This window comes from Eretmochelys imbricata, chromosome 17, assembly GCF_965152235.1.
Source record: "Eretmochelys imbricata isolate rEreImb1 chromosome 17, rEreImb1.hap1, whole genome shotgun sequence".
NCBI classification, from domain to species: domain Eukaryota; kingdom Metazoa; phylum Chordata; order Testudines; family Cheloniidae; genus Eretmochelys; species Eretmochelys imbricata.
The window spans coordinates 18,318,526-18,340,929 of NC_135588.1; the positions used below are offsets into that span (position 1 = coordinate 18,318,526).

A 22,404-nucleotide genomic window follows, 5' to 3' on the forward strand; every position below is an offset into this window, starting at 1 on the left:
AGTGTTACACTCACATGGAAAAATCCTGCCCTCTTGCAGATGAACTGCTGGGCAACGTGGAGACTTGGAGAAACCATGCTGATGGATCACACCTTCTGTCCTGGATGGAGCCCAACTGTTGAACCAGGGTGGTTTGGGCCCAAAGAAGACCACTGGTATGTAGCTCCTCCACCCCTTTGCCACAGAGGTGGGCAAAGACCAGGAGGCTATTCCAACTCTAGCCATGGTGGTGGAGCAGCTCCACCTGTTCCATGATCTGGACAGAGGATTTCTAGCAGCTTCCTTCCCCCTTGGAGTTCCTCAATGCCCAATCAAGTTACACAGATGGGTGGAGGATTTGGGTGTGTACCATAAAGTGCCAAATTTTGCTCTCAGTTATACCAAAGCAAAGCAATCTCATTCATTACTCTGGGGTTCTACCCCCTAAACTCTCCTTATAGAAAGATTGTGATGAAACTAGAAACTGGTGAATAATTTATCTACCCTGATTGCTTGTATGATTGACCCAGGAACAATTTCCTCCCCCTATAACAAAGGTGTTTCTAAGGGTGGAAGGTCATCCCTCAGTTGTTTCCAATAGCGTCTACTTAAAAGTGCTGCAATTCTGTTATTAATAAACTAGGATAATTCTACAATTTCTGTTTTATTGCATGACGGCAAACAAGTCAAGTGATTTATGAAACTGACCACATCACTAAGACAGAAGACAAAAACTTATTTTTTTTATTTACACTTTCATTGTAAGGGGCTGTGAAATGGAACAGAATTCTATTTACAAAATGCTCTTCCCAATGCAATAAGCTAGAGCATTTCTCAATGAGTTTGTGGCACTCATGTATAAAAGACAAAAGGTTAAGCAACACTGCACTGCCCAGTGGACCATCTGGTGAACATTAGAACGGTCAATAAATCATGAAAGTACCAGTTCGTCAAGAAAATTCCACTTCAAACCACTGATGGGAAAAAAGGGGATGGGCAAAACTAACAAAATTGGTATTTTCAGCTTTTCTAAAAACAGAAGCATAACTTTAATCTAATTTCAATTGTTTTATTGGTTCTGTTCTGATGACCATATGGTTTCAGCACGCTGAATGCTAAGCTCTCTGTCCCCCATACAAAAGCACTGGGAAATAATGCAGCATAAGATCTCTTCAGAAGAGACGCTCATCCCCTCTTAGTCCTTCTCCTCACCATGGGTGATAACATAACAAAGGTTCTTATAGTCAAGATTACCGGAGACATCTGGAGGGAAAGCAGCAAACATCTGGCTGATCTGCAAAACAAACAGGAAATAAGCATTACAAATGCAGGACGGTAGGACAGGAACTTGTACTGATCTCTGTGACCTAGGGAAATCTTTGTGCCAACTGGCAGAGGGTACAAAGGTGCATAACGGTTACAGAAATCCCCTGGGTCTGGGATCCCCAAGCGAGTTGGCCAAAATGTGCCATATAAAGTGTCTGCTGAAAGCCTGTGTCACGCTGGTCATCATAATCATTGTGGGATGTACATATGGAAAATATGTGGGGAGTTATGTTTATATACCTGTTCTCTAGGTCTGGGCAAGTTAGGGCAGAACACCAAAAGGTGATCTACAGACACTGTCAGGCAGGGGGCAAGAGATGCTTCTCTCTCTCTGACTGGTCATGTGCAAACTAAGCATTGTATGGTTCACAATAGATGCCTGTTTACAGTCCAAGCAAATTGATTGGGGAGGGCTGCAGGAAAAAACAAAAGCAGCAAGGGTTATTCTGTGTAGGAGACAAAACGATGAACTTTTGGAACTATAACTTGGATGCAGATGAACCCCCACTTATCTTCAGGAAAGGGAGACAAGTTGCCAGCAGGGATGGGCTCATGAAAGAAGAGTCTCGGCCATCCTGGTGGGAAAATGCTCTGGGAAGGACTTAGGAGAAAGTAGGACCATATTAGATAAGAGGGCATCTTGTTAGTTGAGTGTAGGCTCTAGAAGGTGTGCTATGATTTTATTTTCTGTGTCACCATTTGTTTCCAATATTTTAGTTTGCTTCACATGAATCTCTATTCTTTGCTAAATAAACTTATATTCGCTTTCTCTGTAAACAAATCTAAGTCCTGTGTGTTAAGTGAAGCTGTCTTCTAAGGTGTAACTAGTGAGCTGGGATGAGCTATTCCTTTCAGAGGAGCCAAACTAAGAGTTCTGTGACCCTTCAGTGGAATGGGGGCTGGGCTCTTCAGAGGGATGCTTGGAGGAGTCAGGGGTTGGTGTGTGTCTACTGCTAACCTGCACCAGGGTCAGCGGTGCCCGCAAGGGGAGCGCTTGCGTTGCCTTTGGCTGGGAGAAGCAGAGAGTTGACCCCTGGCAGGCATGCTTCCTCATGCTGTGGGCAGGTTTTAGCAAGGTGCTCGCAACCCAGGGTACACAATCTCCATATGAATTCCAACCCAGTTCAGCTTCTCTGAAGCCTGGTCCAGAGCCCGCAATGGAAAATCCTCCATTGACTTCAATGGTTATTGGAACAGGAATCACAACACAGCTGACCTAGTTAACCCACTCCCATTGGAACCCAATACAGCCTTCTAATTAAAAGAAATCTCATCATCATCCAAGCTAGCCCCTCACCCAATAGAATTCCATTCAGTACTCCAGTCTAGCCCCTCAACTAACAGACTCTAGTTTGAACCTCCTCTCAGAGCCCTGCCTCTCAGCTGGCAGAACCCAGGCTAAGTCCCACACAAAGAAGAACTTTTGATAGATTAGTTCAGGAATCCAACAAGATTCCAAACAAGATAATTCCCACAGAAATGCAGCCCAGATCAATGTTCCAGCCCACACCCAACAGAACTTCATTGCCTAGCTCACTGCAGAACAGAACAGCTGACTATAGGTCAGTTTTACATCTCCATGGAAATCTGAGGAATGCTTTTTGTATGTGATGCTGGATTTAGCCATGAAATAACTTAGGGGAGGTTTTTTGTATAGTTCCTAATTACCAGAGCTAGCATGGATCTCTGTATCAATCTTGACATGAGCTGAATTCATAAGGCAAAAGAAGGGCAAATGCCCATTGCTGAATAGCAACTAGAGAGATACTCGTATTTCAAAGAAGGTAAAAGGTCCTTACCTCTTCTTGAGTGAATCGGTCTGCCTGTGTCATAAGCATTTCTTTGATGCTGTTCAAATAAAATGAAATTACCTGGTTAAAGGAAGATAACTGCAGATCACATCTCAGATTGCAAGCTGCTTTCTGAAAATGCGTGTGACTGCATAAATTAGAGCTGCTAATCCTCGAAAGATATTGTAAGAGATTTACTGTGATATCTTGGTTCCAAGAGCCTTTCCCCATCAATGTCACCACATGGTTCTGCCAAGTTATTTTGCTTTGTAACATTTTAAGATTGTTTCCAGTTATTATATTTGTAATATAGCCATTTTCAATGCTTATCTTACCCTAACATGGTGGTTTTCATGCTAGCTGTTTAAAAATGTGTGTAACTTAGCAAAACTGAAAAAAAGAGCATTTTTGTGACGTCTAAGGATGAAAGAAACAGAGCATGAAATGAGAAAGAGGACATGAGAAAGAAGATTTGAAAGAACTCCAGCAGCTATTCCAAATCACCATGAGTATCCTTTTTTTTTTTTTTTTGCAACCACTCATTCCCAGAGGAGATTGTGAACTGCTGTATTTCAAGGTAAAGTATCTTAATCTTGAACTATTGAACTTTAACACAGACCTTATACCACACACAAACTCCCTCCTATGCAATGACATCAAAGAGCGAAAATACTCTGGGCCAGAACCTTAGCTGGCCTATGCATTGTTTCTGTACTAGTATACATGTCAAATAGGGGTGTGATTTTTTTATTGAAATTCTCAGATTCATAGAGTTCTAAGCCAGAAGGGAGCCTTAAATCATCTCGTTTGACATCTTGTGTATCACGGGCCATTAAATTTCACTCATTTACCCCTATATTAAGCCCAATAGTTAAACCACTACAACCCCTAGTGTAGATGCAGTTATACCAGTATAACCGTACCTTATACTGGTTTAGCTTATTCCCCTCCAGTGCAGGAATAGCTGTATCAGTATAAAGAACCCGTGTCCACTCTAGGTGGGGTAGTACTACTTTAACTATACTGGTATAGTTAAAATAGTACAACTTAGTGTGTAGATAAGCCAAGATCACTTTTACTTTCAACCTTTCCGCATCCTTTATTCAATTATTAGAGCGCAAATTAAAGGCGTGTCTTTATTGTTGTTGTTACCAAAGGATACTTGTGCACTCTCAGAAAGTCCTAGAGGAAATAGATATAGACCTAAATCTAGAGGAAATAGATTATAAATTGGTGACAGTGGGTCACAGTTAGATATGTAAGGAGAATTTGAAACAAGAATTGAATCCAACGATTTCCATTTCAGTTTTACATTTTTGAAAATGGAACTGATTTTGAAAAGCATAAAAAATAGCCCTGTGCAATGTCATGGGTGCGTCTTCTGAAAATAGAACCCTTATGAAATGAAAAGTGCCAATGAATAATACAAAAATCAGAATTTCTTTATGATAGAAGTTGTTAGGATATAGATATTCAGGCCTGTCTGTAAAGGCCTATACTCTAAGAATTTAGGTGTATTCTTATCACTTAGGTAGTTATAGAGGTATAACAGAAAGAATCAAAATCACTGTCTGCCGGTGTAAGGTCCTTCTCTTACTGTGACAGCCTGAGGTCCTGTTCTTAGGCTAAGGTCTTTGGCTAAGCAGCAGAGGCAGCCATAAGCTGGGAAGCGACCGGTCACATCCTCACATTCCAACCTAGTCACACTGAAATAAGGTGCTATTGGGCTGTTAGGAATACAATCCTGTCCTGATAATGCCTATGGCCTCCAGAGAAAGGGAAGTGCCTAGAAGATGTAAAAGGAAACTTAGTTTGATAGCATCCTGTCTGGCAAGAACTCACTTATCAATAGCTGGGATGTGAAATCCTCACTTCTGTATTGTTTTGTCATTATAGTTCCCACTTTGCAATGGTTTGCATAATCTCTGTCTGGTTCTGTGATTGTTCCTGTCTGCTGTATAATTAATTTTGCTGGATGTAAACTAATTAAGGTGGTGAGATATAATTGGTGACATAATCATGTTACAATATTTTAGGATTGGTTAGTTAAATTTCAGGAAAATGATTGGTTAAGGTATAGCTAAGCAGAACTCAAGTTTTACTATATAGTCTGCAGTCAATCAGGAAGTGTGTGGGTGGGGGAAATGGGAACAGGGAATGGGGGTGGGGAACTGGAATCATGTTTTGTTAAGGGGGGGAAATGGGAACAGGGAATGGGGGTGGGAAATTGGAATCATGTTTTGCTAAGGGCGGGAATGGGAACAGGGACACAGGTGTAAGGCTCTGTGATGTCAGAGCTGGGAAGGGGGACACTAAGGAAGGAAACTGGAATCATGCTTGCTGGAAGTTCACCCCAATAAACATGGAATTGTTTGCACCTTTGGACTTCGGGTATCGTTGCTCTCTGTTCATACGAGAAGGACCAGGGAAGTAAGCGAGTGAAGGAATAAGCCCCCTAACAGAAGTCAATTTGCATACAATATATATACTTCTGAATGTGCATATTGTTGTTCTTATGTTCTTGCTGGAAAGGTGCCATTTTGTGAGAAATTTCAGAGTAACAGCCGTGTTAGTCTGTATTCACAAAAAAAAAAAAAAAGGAGTACTTGTGGCACCTCAGAGACTAACCAATTTATTTGAGCATGAGCTTTCATGAGCTACATCCGATGAAGTGAGCTGTAGCTCAGGAAAGCTTATGCTCAAATAAATTGGTTAGTCTCTAAGGTGCCACAAGCACTCCTTTTCTTTTTGTGAGAAATGAAATTTCTGGATTACCAATGGCGCCTGAGGAACAAAATAGTGAAAATATCCACGCAAAATTTCTGGAAAATATTTTCCACACAGCTCTATATTTTAATACAGCTCTAGTTACGTTACAGTAAATTTCCTCTATTCTTTTCCCACGGTCTTTATTTAGCAAAGTCATATAAAGACTTTCCTTGTCACTAATAATTTTTGTCTTCTTAACCAGACCATTTGTTACATGACCATTGCTTTTGCAATGTAATTATCACATGATCTGCTGCTGCCAGTAATTAAAAGCCAGCAAGATAGTTCTCATGGAAACACATTGATAATTGGATATTTGCACCCTATAAAAAATAGCAGTAGAAAAACATAAATAGGAGGGCGCTGGATACACCAAGCAGCTTGGTGAATGGGAAGAAGCACTTAAAACTACTTCTTGTGTTTTAGGGATCCCAAATAAACTTCCATCTCATACAGGCTTGAATTAGGAAGAGAGCTGGGTGCGATGTGTCCTCTGTTCACAGGCTTAGAGTGTTTTTGGAAAGAAAAAAAGAATGTCTAATTATAATCTTCTGATGCATAGCCCGGCCACCCTTGGCATTCTCACAAGTAAGGAGGACTGAGTTACGGACCTATGCACATTTTCCATTATTTATTTTACAGGGAAACAAACACTCACAATTTCCAAAACTAGAAGCTATGTACTTTTTTTTTTTTGCATAGTATTTTTTTCTCCAAAAAAAAAAATTAAAAAAAAATCAAAGCCTTGTGGTGACTTTACAGAAACCAGTCAGTGCCCATTTGCCTTGATGTGGCACACGAGATTATATCTGTTCTGGCTAATATCGACTGGTTCTAATATTTAAAATATTTTGGTTGTTCCTTTGATTTCCAAATAATTTTAGAAAATTACCTTTGAAATCCATGGAGCAAGTTGCTTTTTAACGGGAGGAGCCCATCACACAATGCAGTCTTGGAAAAAGCTATATGGGTTCATGTAAGCACTGGTCTAGATCATGGGAGAACATCCCCAATTCAGTCCTATCCAGTCGAGTCTCCAAAGGGCCAGAAAACATTGAAACTCAAAGAGCCAGCTCCTGAGTTGGTGCAAGTCAACATAGCTTCATTGACTTCATTATTAGAAGTGGCTGACATTGACCAGACTCAGTTCAATCAATGAGAATTGGGACTGAGTCATCTAACCTTTCCAAAAGCTATGCCAGTTTACACCAGCTGTGAATCTGGCCCGAAATATTTTCTCTTTTTGACGTCGTTGTATAAGAGGGAGTTTGTGTGTGGTTAAACGATGTGGAGAAACAAAGTTTGTCATGGAAATTGGAAGTCTGTTACAAACTCCTGGAGCTTTTGGAAAGGTTAGAAAAGTCCATCCCAGTTGCCATCGGATGGACTGAGTGAGTCATTTCCAGACAAGAGGTGAAAACATGCAGCGGGAAGAGACATAAAAATCTCCAGAAGGATGTTAACTATATGAACCTAAAAAATAAGTTCTGATTGAAAGGTCTATGTGACTGAGTTTGGGCGAGCCATCCCACTGTTTTTAATATGGAGGAGTATTATTTATTAAGATATTAACTGTCGTATTGAAAGGGTTGGGTGAGCCACTGTAAAAACGATTGCAAAACCTTCAAATGTCTAAAATTTGGAAGCATATGAATAGAAGTTAAACCTCAAAGACATTTATGGAATTGATTTAATGGTTTGTTCTGTAATGATCAACATTACCCTCGGGTCTAATAAGTAAACATTATGCTCTGTTGTGGTGATGAACTAAAACCATTGTCTAATGTTAGCTGTGCGGAGGAAGTGGGGAGGGTGACCTTCTCCGTCAAGGAAAAAAAAAGTATCATGCTCTCTTCTTCACTTTTGGAGTCATTCCTAATTGCTAATTTGCCCCAGACTTTAAGAGGCTTCATTTGGACCTTGGCGTGTGCAAAGACTGCAGGCTCAGGCATAGGAAGGGGAGCAGCATATTTGGTATACAATATGTTGCTAAAGATGGTGGTGGGAAAAATAACATTTCATGGTTCTGGTGCCATCAGAAGATCGTATTTCAAGGTTGTGATTTCACTACCATGTGATATGGCCTACTAAGCAATAGGATAAACTGTACTCTGATATGTTGAGTAACTTCAGGTGTCCCACTCCCACTGCCCAGGAAGGAGCTCTAACCCAAACTGTCTGGATAATATTAGCCTAAAAACAAACAGGAGGGCTCTTACCTCCAGTTCCTTCCAATTGTTAGCTACACCCACTTGATTAAATTGGGTTGTAGATTCTTTAGGGAAAGGGTTGTTTCTTAGGGCTCATCTCCATGAACACTTAGTTCGTGGCAAGCTGGGGGTGCTAGCCTGCCATTGACTAACTGTCTGCATGGATCCCGCTGATGTGTACTAACAATTCATTTATGCATTTTGATCTAGTCCTCTTTGAAACATGACTAGATCAAAGCACATTAACAAACTGCCGTGCATCAGCTGAGTGCACCGGGACAGTAGATTGTGGCAGGCAAGTTTAGGGGAGATTCACACCCCAGCTTGCTGCAAAACGAAATGCCCTTACTCTCTGTTTGTACAGTACCAAGCACAATGAGGCTCTGATACTGACTGGGGACTCAAGTGTAAGAGAAATGAGTAACAGTAAATAAAGAAGACATTGTACACTAATTTATTTTTTTTTAATTTACTTGCACTATCCATCAGTTACACCAAACACAGTCCACGAATACTCTGCTTCAGGCTACACATACACATCAGGGAGTCTGAAAGCAGCACAGATGGCTGGAGGTTCACTCACGTTATCACAGTGTTGACAGAACCCCTTGATGTGTCATCATTTTATAACTCATGGCTTCCTAATTAGTATCATTTACAAAATGGACATTGTGAAAGGCCCCAAAACTGGCTGTTATAGCATAAGTAATTAGGCCCTTATTCGCAAGGTATTTAAGCACGTCCAACTTCAACCATGTGAGCAGTCCCACTGAACTCATAGGTCAGAGTTCCTTAGCTATTTGCCCTCCTTTAAATAATTTATCTCTTGGGCCTGATTCTCATTTATATTAAGGCACCTTTATGCCACTTAATACCCACTTTCAAGCTCCTTTACACTGCCAGATTGGTGTAGAGAGGCCTATTGTATGTAAATAAAAATTGGGCCTCACATCTTTATATAAGCACAGTTGGGGAGCTGTATTTAAAATAATAAATACTACTACTGGTAATAATTAATGATGGGGCTTCCACAATGTCCATTGGTGATCTGGAAAGCTAGAGAAAATGATCATCTAGGAGTAGAGGGCTCAAATGGTAAACATTTAACAAGGGAAGATCCTTTCTCCAAAGCTGTCTCCCTGTATTAATTAAGCTGATTGCTCTATTTTTAAAAGAGGACTAGCCTTCCCCTTCAAGTCAAGCCCTCTTTGAGCGTTCTGCACCAGACACTCATTTTCATTTTACATATGGAGTTGATCTATAAAGAATGGGTCGTGTGTTGATTTATATCCAAACCTTGAAAAGAGGCTATCTAATGGCATGCATGTGATTACATTTCCGCTGCCTCTTGCAATGTCTAAAGACAATAACATCTCTTTTTGTGGGGATACAAGGACATTTATACAACTGTCTAGTCTTTTGACTATAGTTTACAAAGCTACATGCTTTTCTGCCTGCCAGCTCATCTGCCTCTTAGAATACTGTAGAATGTACATCCTTTAAACTGCCCCTTTAAGCAGTGCACTTATTTTTTTTAAGGATTATAAATAAACTTACTAGTCTGCCTTTATGTGGCCTTTTCCTTCTGGGTCGAAAATCTTAAAAGCATTCAGAATGGTCTCTTCTGGGTCCGTGCCTAAAAGAAAATGAAATATAATGTAGATGTCTCTGTGTGTGTGTGTGTATGTTTGTATGGCTGTCTAATATTTGCTAAATAATTGCATTCATCTGAAAATGGAGCAAAATGGAGAACCCAGCAGTCGTGGGTTTGAAGACAAAGGTTTCTTAAGTCTGCAGCATTTATCATGTCAGATAAACAATAAAGGTGAATAGTTCAGTGTTCAGAAGCTTAAAAATAATAACTCATATCTATTCTGTGTCTGCAGGAGAGAAAACTTCCAGGAACTGGTCTCCAATATCAGTACCCAGAGGATTAGCAGCTTTCAGAAATGAAAATATAACAAACTGTTTCCCTGGCTGGCTTCCTTTAATCTTGTACTGTACGTTCCTTGTAAAAACACTTTTTGATGTTACTTGTTCTCCACTATATAGAGGAGAGGTTATTTCCCTCGCCAAAGGAAATGGGGCTCGTCACCAAAACGAAGTGTCAATGAAATGCAATGGAAACAGGATGATCAATGTACAATAGTGAATTGTCCTTATGTTCTGTATTGTGTTTCCATCTGAGGATCTCAAAGCACCATATAACCCTCACTGACAGGCCTGGGAAGCAGATAAGTATCAGTTGGAGAAAAGAGACAGTCTTTTGGCTAATGCACTAGATTGGGACTCAGGGGACGTGGCTCCTCTTCTCAGATCAGCCTTTCTGCTTGACCTTGGGCAGGTCATTCAAACTCACTGTGTCCATAAAAGAGAAATAATACTCCTTCCTTTCTCCCACCCTGGGTCTGTCTCTTCTATTTAGACTGTAAGCTCTTGGGAACAGGGACTCTCTTACTATGTGTCTCTACAGTTCTTAGGACAATATTGGTTTGGGCTTGTGGGTGGTACCATAATACAAATAACCATTAACAACAGTAGTACAAAATCCAATGTTCCAACAAGTAAACTGAGCCACACAGATAATTTAAATTAATTGGAATGGTGAGTCTTTGAAGTGTAATTATAATAGGAAAATGTGCTCTCAATGTAGCAATGCCATTATGTCACACAATGTAACAGAGACAGAACCCAGGAGCCCTGACTCCCAGTTCTTTGCTCTGTCTATCAATCCACACTCCCTGACCACTCCCCAAGAAGTTTCTTTCTTGCTCAAGGTTTCACAAGGATATTTAGCACATGGCTGTGCAGTAGATGAACTGACAGGGTGGCCCATAACAGTTTGGTCAATGATCCATAAACTAGAGGACTTCTTTCTAGGCCTTTGTACCACTGGCCATGAGTATTCTTCTGCAAAATTCTGGACACTAATTTCAAACCGCAATGGCTATGCGTTCAATGCAGTGAGTGTTGGTATTTAATGTTTCGATTGTCCCATGCAGTGAAACTTATCCCAGCTCGGAGGAGGGGGTTGCCTTTTAAGCAGTCACCTCTGCGTGGGGGATTTTTTTCCTCTTAGTGCGTTTCACATTTTCTACTCTGTCATATCCTTGGACTTCAGCTTTGAAGAGAAGCAGTGCAGCAGGCATTCTTTATTGATTAGCTAGTAAATAAAGTGGTTTCTTTGATGTGAGGCATCTCTGTTTTCTGTACAAATTGCATTATTCCAAATCCCTGTAGAAACAGCTCCATGTGGTTGGCATTAACATAAACTGAGTTTTGTTAGCTGTTCATCTGGCATCATAATATCAATATACAAAGCTAAAGCTTGTCTCAAAAATCCCAGCTCCCCTTTTATGACAGAAATCAATTACAGCACAACAAATTTTACTTAGAAAGCACCTTTCACCAAACTCTCTGAGTGGTACTTAGATAATAAAAAGTGTTGCAAACTTGCCATATCCACTTCCTCCAGCCCATTCTCCCTTTATAATTGTACTACAAAGACTCTTCATCCCAATTAGTTTTGATTGGGAATGTGCAGTCTTTTCGCTCTCCTTATTTTGCATGACAAACCCAACTAGAAGGGCATGACAAGCACAGCTGTGATTTTCCCTTTGACAAATGGAAAGAAGAAGAAGAAAAAAAAGCTCTCCTGCTAATAACCAACAGGAAACCTGTGGACAAGAGGGGTACACTTCACCCATTTACCTTCCTGTGCTGTCTCTGTTTTCATGCCACACAGTTGGCAGGGCTGGAATCCCACCAGGCTTCAGCAATTGTGAGAGGCAAAGGACAGAAAGGAAAAGAGGCACCTTGCCAAGCGCTGTGTGATCATGGACATTACGAATAGGCAGGAGTCTACACTAGTGCACTCCAGAAGGGTGAATCAAGATATCCAGCAGATTCCAGCTAGAGCACTGTGAAGGAGGCTGAGTGTTACCTTCTGAGGGTATGCCGACGTTGTAATCACCAGGTGCGTGATGATATACCTGAACTAGCTTTAATGTAGCTAGCTATGGCAGTTTGGTGCAGGCTAGCCCCACAAGTAATTACCCAGAATACCAGACTTGTACAGCCATGGCTTCACCGCTCCAGTACCCAAACTAGCCAGATTAAAACTAGCTAGGGTATGTCTACACGAGTTGCAATCATGTCCTGTGATTGCAGGGCTGACATATCCTAAGGGTCTAAGGGTTTGTCTTAAATAAATAAAGATGCACATGCCACTGTGATGGGCAGATTAGAGAGAGAACGAGAGATCAGATAAACTTTAAGAGATATTACTGGTTCTACTGACCTAACTCATATTAAGTTCAAGTCCACCTCAAACCTTACCACTTTCTGTTCCAAGAACAAGGAGCACTTCTTTGACCTTGACTTCAATAATATAGACACACAACACAGCAAACATGAAATAAATAATTCAAAAATATGTTGTTATTTTTTCAAATCCCAACATAATATTCCCCCTTGAGAGGAAATGGGAGGAAAGAGAGAGACAGCAAACACTAGCTATAACGCTTAATGGACTTCGGAAGGTGTTCAGATTGTAAGGGGATGAAGGTGGTACAAGAACCTGAACAGAACAGAATAGAACAGAATTACCTTGATGCGAAGGCCAAAGCTTTCTCTCCTCATTAATATTTATTGAGAAGATGACTGGAGGTGCATCTTAGCCACTGGGATCTTTCTTCTACAATTCTTGGCCATGTACAATGCAAAAAATTGAACTAAATTACTGGCTTCTGGTTAGAATCTAGTATCTGTGGCAGAAATCTCTGTATTTTACATGACATTGGGCCAAATTCCCCTCTGTTATAACTCTAGTGAAGTCAACTGAGATTAAATCAGTTTACTTTGGCCACTAATCAGCAGTGTCTGGGCCAAATCTTGGTCACACTGAAGTCAATAGCAAAACTCCCATTGATATGAATCACACCAAGGTTGGGTCATCTGTCTCCAACCTGCAGGAAAAATGAAGAATGGCCATGTGGCTAAGGCACTCTATCAAGAGTCAGTTCTCAGCTCTGCCACAGATTCCCTGTGTGTCCTAGGGCATGTCACTTAGTCTCTCTGTGCCCTAATTCCCTGTTTGCAAAAATGGAGACAATTCCTCTCTACCTCACAGGGGTGTTTTCAAGATGCATAGATCGATGTTTGTGAGGTGCTGACGTATTACAACAAAAAATATAAGTACACTGATAGATACCTCTCTAACCCACCAATGGTACATACCTTTCAGTTTTTCACCAAACATAGTCAGGAAAATAGTGAAGTTAATGGCACCTGGAGCTTCCTGCACCATGGCTTCTAGCTCTTCATTCTTGACATTCAAACGACCTGTAGTAGCAGAGATAATTTTTCATAATAAATAATCATTTTATTTCAAGAAGTGATTCCACACTACCCCCTTCCCACAGTCGTGGTCTGGGCTCAGCAGAACAGTGTTAATGATGTGGTAAGACATAAGAACATAAAACCAGCCATACTGGGTCAGACCAATGATCCATCTAGCCCAGTATCCTGTCTTCTGACAGTGGCCAACGCCAGGTGCTTCAGAGGGAATGAACAGAGCAGGTCATCATCCAGTGACCCATCTCTGGTCACCCATTCCCAACTTCAGGTAGATGTCATTCAAAAAGTCACCATCATAAAACAAACTGAAGGAGTTGGCTACAGGATAAAAAGGCAAAAGAAGGAATGGGAGGGGAAAGTAATAGATATGGGGGCAATAATAGCCAACATGGGGAACCATTTCTGAAGAAACTGATTCTCTTTCCGCATGGGTGAAATCCAGAATTTCAGCCCTCGTCCTAGTACACAGTCACCCGACATGAGATGGTTTTGTGATGACAGAATCATAATAAGAATGGACAGATGACTTGGGTAACCCTGTTTGTTCCCTTTCTTCCCTGCAGGACCTTGACTAGAGTTGAGATTCTGATAGCCCTGCTCAAATTGAGTCGTACCTTGCTAAGTGTGCAGTACCATTGATTTCAGTGGGCCTAGCTGAAGGGTGAGATGCTATCTGGCATGAATTAAGGGTATCAGAAACTGGCCCTAGGAAATGAACATTCCAGAGTAACATTAGTTACAGTTGGCAATTTCCTCACTATCACTATAAAGATTTGGGTAGCTGCAGTATGGACTCTACTGAAGTCTGATTCCACCACAGGGAGCACTGTGGATTTTAATCATTAACTCCTCTTGATAATATCCAGATGGCAAAAGCCCAGACACCTACATTGCTGTTCAAGCCTCAAATGCTGCAAAAGGGATGTATCTCCAGGTTTGGGTTTATGAGCCTTTTGACCTTCCACTGCATGGGAAGGCCCGATGTTGTAAGGTGTTAAATGAGCTCTAGACTTATGACTTGAAAAAGGCATTTCTTAACCTCATGACACACACATTCCAATCTAGGTCAGGGCACAGAGGAACAGACCTTCACATGAAGTTCCCACGTTGGCGTGGGAAGGATGGCGGCTGGTCCATGACAGAAACATTAATTGGTAGATATTTACAGGACTCTTAGATGAAAAAGGTGCAGCTCAAGAAGCCCAGATAAAAAGGCAAATCAGAAATGCCTGGCACGGACCCCTACTTGGGTGGGCTAATTATGAAAGGGTTGATGGGGAGGGATCAGTCTCTTAGGAGAGGATGTCAGCTGCACCACTCTCTATCACCCGCCAACGAATCCCAGAATGGCCCTCATTTAGCCTTTGAAAGGGGCTGCTCAGTAAACTTCCCTGCTAGAGATAGACAGCCAAGATAGCAGCTACCAGCCATAGAGGAGAAGGATCAAATTGAGCAGGTTTGGCAGGTTTTCCCTTTGGCTCTCTGAGCCTCATGCATATCTTATGACTCATCCAGCTCTAATTTTAATATAATCCTTTCATATGCGCTTGAAATTTAAATTGCATTTAGAGTACTTTTATTTATTTATTTATTCACTCACCTAGTGCGGCAAATGTATCTCTCAGGTCTGCTTTGTCAATGAAGCCATCTCTATTCTGATCCATGATGGTAAAAGCCTATTAAGAGAAAAGGGGCATTATGTTACCATTGCCTCTTGATGGCCCATTGTAAATCTTGATACTCATCAATGTGGTATTATATTTGTGTTAGAAAGGGGAATATTTATCTTTCCTTTATTAATCCACAACGTACAGCGTTATTTTGCATTACTTACTTTCAACACGTTAATGTATCTTGGCAAGAGATTTAATTAAACCCACCCAAACTTCTTCTTACTAAATTAACACTCGGAGCAGCATCTAGTTGGGTCTATGCCAGTGCTGTCAGATCCAGCCATTCAGGCTTTAACCCGTGAAAGCTTGGATTAGGGAAGCTCTAGTCACAGCTGCCACAGAGGCTGTTACATGGGTTGTGTACCCCTGCCTATATCACATTGCCCTGTGAAGCTAGAACAAGCTGTAAGACAATTAACAACAGTGGCCATCACAAACTGATACTGAGTTAAAATCAAAGTTCTGTGGGGGGCTAACAGGAAAGTCTCATAGAGGAAATAAAAACACAAAAGTGAAGGAAGAAAACTCAGAAATCTCGACTTTGATGTGTTATTTATTCAACCCAGGCTTGTTGCCCTTTCCAACACACTGTGGTCCTTCAGGCTGTGGTCTAATTGTTCCCTGAATGATTGACCTAAAATATCTCCTGTCAAGCAATTCTTGATAGTTTGCAGAAAATACACTTGTTGTTTTGTAGTTTTTAGCCAACACACAATTTTGGAACTTTAACCTCTTCTCCATTCATCATTAAATATACCAATCTGCCTACCTACCTACCTACATACACACAAAGGTCATAATTTAAAATTTTCTTATATTTTGAAAGATTTTAATGATTTGAGAGATATTTTCCTGAGCTTACAATGGCAACATTGGAAGAACCAATAATATCTCTGAAAGTGGTATTTATCTATCTATCTATCCATCTCTCTATCTATCCATCCATCCATCCACCCATCCCAGGGACCTTCTACATGCTTCCCAAAGATACACAATCAAGGGAATTCAGGCAGACTCATAATATCTGGCTACAGCACTCTTACTGGAGGAAACTCAGTACTCAGAGAAAACATCCTCAAATCACTCAGCACACAACAGGCCAGCTTCCCCCAAGACACTACCAACTTTCTCCAGAAACGCCACATTAACACCTCCTCAAGAACACCATCCTTGCCACCACTGATGTCACCTCCTTCTACACCTACATCCCTTACCATGATGGCATTGCTGCCTGCCTCAAATGCTTACGGGATAATGTACAACACTCACATATCCCTCTAAATGCATCACCAAACTCATTGATTTCATCTTCGCTCACAACAGCGTCACACTTAACAACAAACACATTGTCCAAGCTATGGGAACAGCCATGGGTGCTAAGATGGCTCTCCAATATGCCAACCTCTTCATGGGGCACCTCAAAGAAGAATTTCAGGAAAAATGCACTGCAAACCAATGATATGCCTGACATACATCACGGATGTTTTCATTTCCACCATAACTTCAACAACCCATCCATCAAACTCATTCTAGAACACTCCACACCACCAACTTCCTGGACATCATGACTAGCTTCAGCAACGGAACCCTACAAAAGACCCAAGAAACCCACAGATCACCACACTTATCTCCACAAATGCACACCAGACACACAAAACCATCTAGAAAAGGAGTACTTGTGGCACCTTAGAGACTAACAAATTTATTTGAGCATAAGCTTTCGTGAGCTACAGCTCACTTCATCCGATGAAGTGAGCTGTAGCTCACGAAAGCTTATGCTCAAATAACTTTGTAAGTCTCTAAGGTGCCACAAGTACTCCTTTTCTTTTTGTGAATACAGACTAACACGGCTGCTACTCTAAAACAAAACAATCTGTTGTCCACACCAAGGCACGCAGATACCACAGAATTTGCTCTGAACAGGAAGTCTGGGATACACACCTAAACACACTTAAAACAGGCTTCACTAAACAAGGACAGTCTGCCAGTGAAGTAGATCATATCATGGAAAGAGACACCCAAATACCCTGGGAGAACATGCTTCAATCCAGGGGGGGAAGAAAAACATTGACTGCACACCCCTAGTTGTCACCTTACCACCTCAGACTGGAACATATATGAGGTATTATCAAACAATTACAACCACATGTTGGACGGGGCTCACATCCTGAAATAAATTTTTCCCAAACCCCTTCTTCTGGCCTTCAGATGATGCCCCAGTCTCACCAAGCTGATCATCAGAAGCAAGCTCCCCACAGACCAGGATCCACCAACTCAAAGTGGTACCACACCCTGCCAGAACAACAGATGCAAAACCTACAGACATATCTCCACTGCTACAATGATCAACATCTCCCAAAACACACCTTTCAAGGTTCATGTGTTCTACATGCCTATATAGGCATGAACATGTGATGTATCTCATCCAGGGCATCAAATGCCCCAACAACGACTATGTGGGTAAAACCAGACAATCACTGCACTCTCAAATGAACTTCCACATTAAAATGATAAAAGACAAAAACACCATTTCACCCCTGGGTGAACACTTTTCATGAAGCAATCGCTCCAGATCTGACCTCTTGGTACTCATCCTCAAAGGAAACCTGCACAACCCTTCAAAAAGCAAGCCTGGGAGCTTAAATTCATAACTCTGCTAGACACTCAAAACCATAGACTCAGAGACACTGGTTTTAAGGCTCATTACAACAATTTGTAACACACCCATTGCCTGCTTACCCTGAATTCCTCACTTCATTATAAGTAGTCTCCTACAGCATGTGTAAACCCTTATGCTTAATACTCTACCCCTGAATTGCCCACTTCATTTTAAGTGGTCTCCCACCACGTGTTAACTCCTTATCCTTAACTATTTGTCCCAACTTGTATTTAGCTCCAACACTCTGGTTTCCTTCCCCAGACCTGAAGAGAGCTCTGTGAAGCTCAAAAGCTTGTCCCTTCCACCAACAGAAGTCGGTTCAGTAAAAGACATTGTCTCACCCACCTTGTCTCTATCTTTCTACCTATCTTTTGTGCCCATTTCCATGGTACTGTATCTTTTACCAGCTCTGATGTCCTCTTGTTTATGGATATACATTGACTATAATGAGAGGTAACATCCACAGGTACATATAGCTAGCTCACTCTATCTGCCGACCATAATTTGTATAGATTTGTAGTCTACAGCTCTCTCAGGTGCAGCCCCTTCCGTGATTCTGTTTTATCATCAGATCTCTATGCAATCTCACCTCAATTTCTCATAAAACCTCAACATTCAAGCTCCAGTGTGCCTCTGTGATCATTTACAGCAGTGTACATTCACAATCATTGATTCCTATGCCGCACAACCATCCAACGATAAGTTTAAATCTACTTCCCCTGAGTTATTTTCACTCCTCTTGCAGGGCTGACTGTGTAGAACAAGTAGAACAGAAGAAATGTGAATAGAACAGCTCTACACACACACACACACACAGAAGAGAGGCAATAGATGATATAAATACTACGTGTGCTTCTTGACAAGTGGCATTTAAAGTAACATGATCATTGTGATGGTGAACAGTCCTTCTGTACCTGGAAATAGGTGCACAAATAAGGCAGTTCTCATGCACTAACAGAACAATAATGTGTTCTGGTTTGTAACTCTGCAAAGAATGGTTATATTTATAATAAACCCTGGGTTTTATTACTGATTTTTAAAAAGTCATGTTTCCGCTTTTAAACTATGGTATTAGTGCCCAATTCTGCAAGCGTCATCAAGTGTCTACGGCCAGGGCTTCACATTGGCTCCAACAGTGCACTGTGGCCTCATAGAATCATAGAATATCAGAGTTGGAAGGGACCTCTGGAGGTCATCTAGTCCAACCTCCTGCTCAAAGCAGGACCAACCCCAGCTAAATCATCCCAGCCAGGACTTTGTCAAGCCTGACCTTAAAAATATCTAAGGAAGGAGATTCCACCACCTCCCTAGGTAACGCATTCCAGTGCTTCACCACCACCTAGTGAAAAAGTTTTTACTAATATCCAACCTAAAACCTCCCCCACTGTAGTTTGAGACCATTACTCCTTGTTCTATCATCTGGTACCCGAGAACAATTTAGATCCACCCACTTTGGAACCCTCTTTTAGGTAGTTGAAAGCAGCTATCAAATCCCCCCTCACTCTTCTCTTCTGCAGACTAAATAATCCCAGTTCCCTCAGCCTCTTTTCATAGGTCATGCGCTCCAGCCCCCTGATCATTTTTGTTGCCCTCTGCTGGACTCTCTCCAATTTTTCCAGATCCTTCTTGCAGTGTGGGGCCCAAAACTGGACACAGGACTCCAGATGAGGCCTCACCAATGCCGAATAGAGGGGAACGATCATGTCCCCCGATCTGCTGGCAATGCCCCAACTTATACAGCCCCATTTGCCTTCTTGGCAACAAGGGCACACTGTTAACTCAGCAGGACTAACTCATAATGGTCTGTACTAAACTCAGTGCTAGTCCATGATTCAGGAAAGTAATTGAGAATGTGCCCAATCTGAAGCACGTGAATAGTTCCACTGAATAATCTTCTGAGCTGATTATAGCCAACAGGACTCTTTTCATTGATTTTAATGGGCTTCGGATCAGGCCAGAAGTGTATAGAGTTGGCTGAAATTTGGGGGAGGGTGTGAGACTCTTTTTGGTGAAAAATGGCTTTAATTTTTAATTTTAGTCAAAACTCCCCAGTTTTTCCACCAGAAACTGAAAACTTACCAAAAATGGTTTTAGGTTTTGAGTTTGAATAGGGAAAAGTAAAACTAAACTTCTGCAAGAAATATTTTTAAACAATCATTTAAAATACTTCACACAAAAATTGGCATTTTTGACCAGCTCTAGTTTGTGCAGTTGGGTTTTAGATTGCAACCCTTTAAGAAAGAAAATGGGGCATTGATTATGTTGCTGATAAAAGCTGGTTAAGTAGTGCTGAACACTTACTGTTAATTCCACAGAAAAGATCAACAGTTTCGATGAATTTTCTTTGGTCATGTTCACAATCTCTTGTGTGGGTTCCAATGGTCGTTCATAACACTGAGCTTCAATAACGTGAATTCTCATGGAAAGTGAATTTTAAAGCCACGTGTATGAAAATGAATTGTATATATTCACACACCCCAAGAGTCACTCTGGAAGTGCTTTTGTTCACTCGGGGAACAGACATGATAGGAAACATCTTATCTGACCATCCAGAGCTAATCAACACAGCTCAAAGAATGAACATACAAAACAACTTGCAGTCAATATACAAATTAACAAAAGTCATGGGGGAAGCAATGAATAATTTAAAATGACAAATCTGAGAAAACTCTGATGTGCTCATGGACATTCCAGAAGCAGGAAAATAGCCTAAATACATCAAATAAATTATCCATCATTAATTATTCATTCAGCTCTTATACCCAAGTCATTAGTTTTGACTCTACACAGGTAACTGATCAAGAAATCAACAATACATAGTTAACCCAGACTCTTCTTGAACTGCAGGAGCCTGAATTAGTTAACCTTATGTGCATTACTGTAAAGTTGTTATTTTTGTGGGCATTTGGGAAGAGGTAGGTTGAGGGTTTCGTGGGATTTGGTTTCTGGTTTGGGGGTTGGGTTGTTAGTAGGGTGACCAGATGTCCAGATTTTATATGGACAGTCCTGATTTTTGGGTCTTTTTCTTATATAGGCTCCTATTAGCCCCCTCCCGCTATGCCGATTTTTCACACTTGCTGTCTGGTCACCCTAGTTGTTAGAGAAAGGTGGGTATTACGGAACTATCCATTAATTAAAGCCCTAGTTCAGGAAAGTATTCCAGCATTGAAACACATGCTTAAAGTTAAGCATATGCTTAAATGATGTCTTGAATGTAAATAGCCTTAAGCATGTGATTTTCTGAGTGAATTGTATAGTAATTTTTTTTGTATTGAGCTTTGTAGGTTTTTAAATAACGTGTAATACCTAGATCTTGAGTCAAGAAAGAAAGAAAGAAAAATTCATAAAAGTGAACAAGCAAAATGAGTTATCAGCCAAAACCACTAAGATGATTCAGAAAACAACTGTGTATTCTATTAAAGCAGATGAACAAAGTAACGACTGCAAACTAATCCTAGGCAGTGATGAGAGATGTATAACATAGCCATACAGGATAACAAAGTTGGCCCACCTCTTTAAACTCCTGAATCTGGGTTTGATCGAACATGGAGAATACATTGGAACCACCTCCTTCTGTCTTCTTCTTTGCCTTTTTTGGAGACTATAAAAGAAATAAAGAGATCCGGTAGGTAATAAATAACACTTGGAACACCAGGTAAGACAACCACACTTATAATGAAAGGAAATATGCATGCACAAGTAGCATGAGAGGGTTGTATTTGGTTATATTTTCTCCCACGTTTGATTCAGTACTTAGTTGTGCAACAAATATATAAACACAGAAAAATGCTGTTTGGTTACAGAACACAGGGTGCATTTTTACCAAGGAGTTTTGTCGCCAGTGGCTTTCTGTGGCCTGGATTGTAACCTGATAATCCAGCCTGAGTAAGAGGCAGTACATGGTTACGTTGCCCCAGGAGCAGTGCAGGAACCAGACTTGGAGAGCCACAAGCTGGTCTTTGCTTCCTCCTTGCTTCTTGGGGGCAGTGGTCTCTGCCAGCCCATTTGCTAGTGCTGATTACTTTCCTCTCAGTGCTGGCTGAGTTATGCTGGCTGGCTGGTTAGGGGTGGAAGAAGCTAAGACTCTGACCTCTCCCCCCCAACATCTGATAGCACCCCACCAGCAGCTGCTCCCTCCCCCTTCCCTGCCAGCTCTGGCAATGCAAGTAGCTTGCACTGGGGAGTGAGGAAGCTCCTTATTTTACTTTACTCCCCTGAATGGCCAGGCAGCCAGGCTCAAAATTAAGCCCTATATGGGTCTGTCTACACTGCAGCTGGTAGCGAGCTTTCCAGTCTGGGTAGACAGACTTTCGTTAGCGAGGCTCGAGTGAGCACACTAGAAGTAACAGCATGGACATTGTGGCATGGGCTGGAGCTCAGGCTCTCAAGCCTGGCTCGCTCCGAGCTGCAGTGAAGACAGACCCTATAAGGCCTCTAATATGGAGCTGTGAAATGAAAACGTGCAGTACTGAGTGGACAGATCCTTCCAAGGTACAAACACTGTCTACGTTCAGAGGAAAGCACACGCCCTAAGTTCTGTTCCAGCAAAAGAGAGCCAGCTGACGTGTAGTCAGACATTACATTCGCTCCCTTCAGTACTTGCATGGCCCCCACGACTACAGTATCTGTGCGCCTCACCA

The 22,404-nt window shown here is 41.4% G+C and overlaps 1 protein-coding gene across 1 annotated transcript; it reads right to left on the reverse strand.

The window, feature by feature from the left end:
- Positions 1-1,174: 1,174 nt before the first annotated feature.
- MYL10 (myosin light chain 10) lies at positions 1,175-21,665 on the reverse strand. The gene is made up of 7 exons (XM_077836568.1): positions 21,588-21,665; positions 21,276-21,365; positions 15,033-15,108; positions 13,313-13,417; positions 9,632-9,710; positions 3,105-3,153; positions 1,175-1,273 (listed from the first exon to the last, which is right to left on the reverse strand). Exons 1-7 carry the CDS (start codon positions 21,663-21,665, stop codon positions 1,175-1,177), a joined length of 576 nt encoding a protein of 191 aa, XP_077692694.1.
- Positions 21,666-22,404: the final 739 nt, after the last annotated feature.

What these genes read in the sequence shown, in the direction of transcription:
- MYL10 (XM_077836568.1), bottom strand. Translation starts at nt 21,665, where the DNA reads ATGTACTGCCTCTTACTCAGGCTGGATTATCAGGTTACAATCCAGGCC. An exon ending in ACTGGCGACAAAACTCCTTG is followed by an intron (nt 21,366 to 21,587) that starts GTAAAAATGCAC and finishes TTTCTTTTATAG; the next exon opens with TCTCCAAAAAAGGCAAAGAA. An exon ending in GTTTGGTGAAAAACTGAAAG is followed by an intron (nt 9,711 to 13,312) that starts GTATGTACCATT and finishes ATTTTCTTTTAG; the next exon opens with GCACGGACCCAGAAGAGACC.